The 5476-nt window shown below is 39.8% G+C and overlaps 1 protein-coding gene across 1 annotated transcript in view; it reads right to left on the bottom strand.

Moving 5' to 3' along the window:
* Window positions 1-3678: 3678 nt before the first annotated feature.
* ACACB (acetyl-CoA carboxylase beta) overlaps window positions 3679-5476 on the bottom strand; it is a gene marked incomplete at its 5' end in the record, with an annotated part of 68076 nt that continues 66278 nt past the window's right edge. The window contains one exon of the mRNA XM_084649134.1: window positions 3679-5468. Within this exon, the coding sequence (XP_084505260.1) occupies window positions 5342-5468 (127 nt within the window). The 3' untranslated portion in view covers window positions 3679-5341. The remainder of the gene's footprint in view (window positions 5469-5476) is intronic.

Here is a 5476-nt window from a genome sequence, read left to right as displayed (position 1 = left end):
AGGCAGTATTACTATTTGTAAATTTATTTATATTTATTGTTTGAAGAGAAAAGAAATTATGTAAACTGAGCACTGTTCAATTTTTTTTTGAAATGCAGTAACTCTTTATTTGCATGAACTAAATTATTCATTATCACAAATGCAACACCTTATTTTAAATCACTTTTGTAGTACTTCAGTTTCATTTTGAAAGCTGAATTTAAACAAGCACTTTTGATACTGTGAAACACCTTTTAAAAAAAAAGTCAGACCAAATATTTTTTACCTGTACAGTACCAATTCATAATTGTCTTTTTTCCTAATTGATCTAAGCAAAATTGATTCTTACCATGCTTTTTTTTGGTAAACTTTTGAAAACTAGTATGTATTTGGTAACATTTTAAAATTGCATTTGAAGAAACAGTTCAAACGACGAGTTATGTAAAGCAAATTGTAAGAATTACACTTAAATGTAGTGTTTAGTTTTGTACCTCTGTGACATTGAAGTAATATTTATTATTATTTTTTATGTTTCGCTTATCACTGTGCCTCGAGAACAATTTTACACTTCCTTATAATTGTACCAACATTGTACCTACTTATATTCAGACAAAACTCTTCCCTACACTAAATTATGACTAAGAATGTTTTGAAGCAGAAAAAGGCCCCATTAGTTTAAATCTGTATACTGAAAAATAAGAATAAAATAAAACAGTCAAACTTTGCTAAATTCTACATACTGATACTCTGGGAAGATGTAGAATGCAGGTTCTTATCCCACTGAAATGTTCAGTGGTACTTTCTTGTTGAAAATCAACATTTTGAAAATGAGATGTGATAATGTCTTATGCATATATATCTTTTCAAATATGCACATACGTAATAACCTCTTCTAAAGTGGCATGATGCTCCATGTCATAATTTATTGTTTAATCAAGTCCCATTTAGAAAACAAAATAATGTGAACATCGATCATTTGATGTGAGTGGTATCATTTAAGATGTTTTAATTTTTTAATAAATATTTTTTAGTGCTAACACCCTGGGTTATTCTAGACGTACTGTGTTAAAATTAGTCTGGTGTACATAAAGCCAAGTTCAAAGGGTATTTTGCAACTAAGTGTTAAAAAGCAACGGCCTGGAAATTGCTATCTGAATATTACATGGTGGAGAATGGTTTTATCTGATTTAATAATGCAGTAAGTTCAGAAAATGTTGATCCTTGATATACTGTCTAAGTTTGCTGCAAATGACTAGAAACTTCTCTTAAACATGAGACTATACATTATCTAAAGAGCCCACCACTATAGGAAAACAGTTGTGTCCCTCATTTCTACTATTGACTCAAATTAAAACAGTTTACTTCTATACAGCACCTTTCATCAAACGTCAAACATAATACTACGCCTTGAAATCCACCATGACATACATCGGAATCACTCCCATTTTACAGCTCGGAAGAGAGTGACGCAGAGAGCTGAGCAGCTTGTTGTAGGTTATTCAGCAAGCCATTTCTGCAGATCCAGGAATAGGAGCCAGGAGTCCTGGCTCCTAGTCGCTTGCTCTCTTCAAACAGTAGCATTACAAAACAGGCTAACAGTTGATCCTATTTAGAATTTTCCTGAAATAGAAATAGATGTAAATCTATTGCCTTTTCCTCCCCTCCCCTCACCCCCCCCAGTTCAAACCTCCCTTGAGAAGAACACTTTTAAAAGGCGTATCGTGTACTTCCCTCCACAGCCCACTTGCGGAGAATCTTTGAATCTAAACTCACCTGCAGTCACTGGTTTTTGTGTAGTTCCACTTCTCACAGAAGAAGTCCCGCAATCCACTGTGTATGAAAACAGATCTTAAAAAGATGAGCTGTTGAAATCAGGTTAAATTGGAAGGGCCTGAACGTTACCACCACTGGACAACTCTTCGGGGGCCTGTGTGAAAGTCACTGCCTCACCCCGCTCCTCAAGTGTCACTGGCTGCCCGACATTCCAGCAAAATGGCTCCTGAGAAGATGATGGAACTGGGTTCACATTCCTGAAAGGCCAGTCAGGCTCCAACCTTAGCTACCTCTTCACCTCCCTGTACCTTAGCCGATCCACCTGGAAGACATCAGAACTTCCCTGCAAATCAAATGCTGTATCGGACAGATGCCCCAGGGTTAGTAAGTGACAAGGAAGGTTTTGGATTGGGGCAGGGGGTGGGGGGAAACAGTGTTTATGTTTAATTGCTGCAGAGCATCACACAGACCACTGTTGCCATGTTACTTACCCAAGGTCTGGTCACCACCTAGTCCTTTCTCCAGACGGTTCATCAGAGGACACTGCTGAACGTCACTCTGGTGTTCTCTGCAGCCGTTTTGACAGCAGCAAGTTTTCTATCCAGCAAAGGGCCTATGCACCCTACATTTCCCTACAAGTCTTTTCAAACATACTCCTACTAACTGGTGCCGGTGCTATAGTTAGGCCTCTTGCTCTCCAGGCACTGAAATCAAAGAGAGTTTAACCTGAGTAAGGATTGCAGGGCTTAGCCCTAAATGAATGCTCCAAACAAGCGTACACAGGGTTTCATAATTCTGCCTCAATTACACAGGCTTCCCCTACACTAAGGGTTACATTTAAACAAAATTTCAGAAGCTGAAAACTAAGCCAAGAAAAGCCATTACGTTCAGCCTGAAGCTTGAAACGTTGATCTCATCCCAAGCTCTAAGCCTGTACAAATGTGCTCTCTCGTGAAACCAGCTGCACAACTCAGCAGCTTTGTGGTGAAAACCAGTGCAGTGCTATTTACCGGGAAAATACGATGGAGCTAAACTTCCATTTCAGTGCGAGTTGGGCGTCCAACTCCTTTAAACATCTTCGAAAATTCCAGACATATTTCATCCAAATAGTATTCAGTTTCCATTAAAAGACAGAGGGTTGCTGAGGGTAACTAGCCGAGCCGCCACAATAAAGTATCACCCAGTGTGCACATAACGTATGCTATTGGCTTTCACTGGTTTTAAATAGGCTTTGACATTGCAACTGTGATGATGGAAGAGAGTTCATCCCTAAATTTGGTGCAGTGGAGAGCGTTCCATCATACATGGGCTTTGCAAATATTCATGTTTTAAGAGATTTTATTTTGTAAGATTACCGGAACTATAGCTAGTTTAATAGCAGAAGTCTTCATTCTCATAGGTTACGTACAGAATAATCTAAAAGAATCATTTACTCTTTGGTCTACCCTCACCCAAGCTATCCCAGAATTCCCTTTTTTTTTTTTTCAAAAAACCTGCTCAGTTCGTGCACAAGTGTTGCAGTGCAGTCCCCAGGCCATGCATCATCAAATGATGTTCCTGCAAAATCCCCAATCCACCCAGGTAGGAAAGGGGAAAAAGAAAAAATCCCACAGTTACACGACAGACAACTTGGCTGTAGCACCCTTCCTTCCCCACCCCTCACTACCACAACTGGGTTAGAAAGAACCACAACCGGGCATTTCCGCACTATAACAGCAGCCGCTGGAAACCGTAATGGTAATCAACTTGGCACAGTTCACTCATGGCAGAGCAGGGGTTTGTGAATGAACACATTGCTCCAGGAAAGCGAGCTCCATGCCACTTGCTGGAAGGTGTTTCTGCTCTGCGCATTTAATGCAATGAGATGATACAGGTCATAGAACCTCTGCATTTAGTAAAGGCAAAGAAAAAGAAGTCACAGAATCCTCCCTGAAAAATGTGGTCATTTTATTTGGAGCACTTGGGCTGGATTTTCCAATCCTCCTTCCATACAGTGAGTTTTGTTAACAACACATCCTCCTCTCTCTGACAAAACTCGTGCACGTGTAACACCTTTCAAATCAAGGAGCTTTTAAAGTCTCTCCTGCAGCCCTCTTCTCAATAAAATACACAATACATTCTTTGGAAAAACCTCACCACTGGCATTGCATATAGTAAGTTGTTTCAACACATTCCCTAGCCCACTGTGTGCGTAACTGTCCTGTGCGTCTCTTTGGTTTTGTCATTATTTGGTTTAAAATCAACTGACGGGATCTGTAACATTGCCAAATAATGGCTTTAACACTGTATTTAAACTAAGTAACCAATTCTATTCCCATAAGGCCATATTTTATTCTTATAATTAAAGATTACTGTGAGACATGGTACGTATATTGTCATGAGGTTATGCAACCCAGTCGAAGGATATATTGGACCTGAGGATTTATTTTTAAAATGGCAAAAGGCTGGATCACCATTATTCTGCAGTTACATTAGGCAAATGGGTTTGTTAAATGCTACCCAATAGAACAAGGCACAGTAAGAGCTAAATCATTGCTTTTACTAAACTAAATAGTTTGAAGTGTGTGATACGTTACCCTAATTCATCAGGTCAGGTTAACCACTGACAAGGTCAGGTCCACATGTGCTTTCCCTTCCCACTCCAAATAGAGTGTACATGGGTGGGTCGGGATGCAGGTGCAGACCCTGGAATAATTCCAAAGAATTCCAATATGAAATGGAAGGGGACACCAATTAAAGAAGAGATGGAAAATTCAAATGCCCCTTTTCATTCCCTTGTTAGAACTGCACTCTAACAAATCCTGCACCAAAAATTGTGTTAACAGCTGCAAACTTGGTGTCCTGACCACAAATAAAATGAAAGACAGGTTGAAATGTATGGCTCTGTCGAAACCTTCCCTGGAATCCCTGACCATGCTCCAAGAACTATTTCATAATCAGCTCTACTAAACACTGCCATAGCAGGAGAATGATGAGGCTCTCCAATGGTTTTCTTGTGGTTAGTGTGAATGTTTTTCCAAAACACAGTTTTCTCTTGTTCATTAAAAATAACATTTTCTTCTTATGCTGGCAGATGGTCAGCAACAATAAACATTAGTACAAAAATATTTCTCTTTCCGGCTATTATACAGAGTTTGAGTTCTACTCCCAGCTCCATTCATTCTAATGAAATGTATCTCAACGTTGTATGGTTAAGAACTGGGTTTACAATAAAAAAAAAAAGGATTTTAATTTCAGTTATAAAATTACCCTGGGGCCCATCCCTACCGGCTTTGTGCTAGAGACAAGGCTCCCGAGGTCAATTTGGGTTGAATTTAAATCCCACAAAAATGCCACTGTAATGGATTTGTTTTTTTAATTGTCCCCACAAGTCCAGGATGAACATGGTGTTCACAGAAAGGCTATTTTCATGGTAGAAAATGCAATAAATGCATCATTTATTGAGAGACATCAGTAGAGTCTAAGGCTTCAACACTAGGGTCGAATACACGCAGGCAAGAAGACATCTGGTCTCAAAGGAGTGGTTTCTCTCTGTGCACTTCCTTGTCTATAGTGACTGCTCCTGGAACCCCCACCTGTGGCCTCTCTGTCAAGAAGGGGGGGCGTTATCCATGGTAGATAAGAGATGAGTGATCTGGGCCCTCTGTGCACGGGTGATGTGCTGACTCATGTGAATCATGCAGTCCAAGGCCACCTCTGGGTTTGCTTGAACCAAGCTACAGTG

The sequence above is a fragment of the Lepidochelys olivacea genome, assembly GCF_965140295.1.
Source record: "Lepidochelys olivacea isolate rLepOli2 genome assembly, chromosome: 15".
Taxonomy (NCBI): Eukaryota; Metazoa; Chordata; order Testudines; family Cheloniidae; genus Lepidochelys; species Lepidochelys olivacea.
The sequence above is the reverse complement of the archived record's forward strand: the minus strand, read 5'-3'. Positions and strand labels throughout refer to the sequence as shown.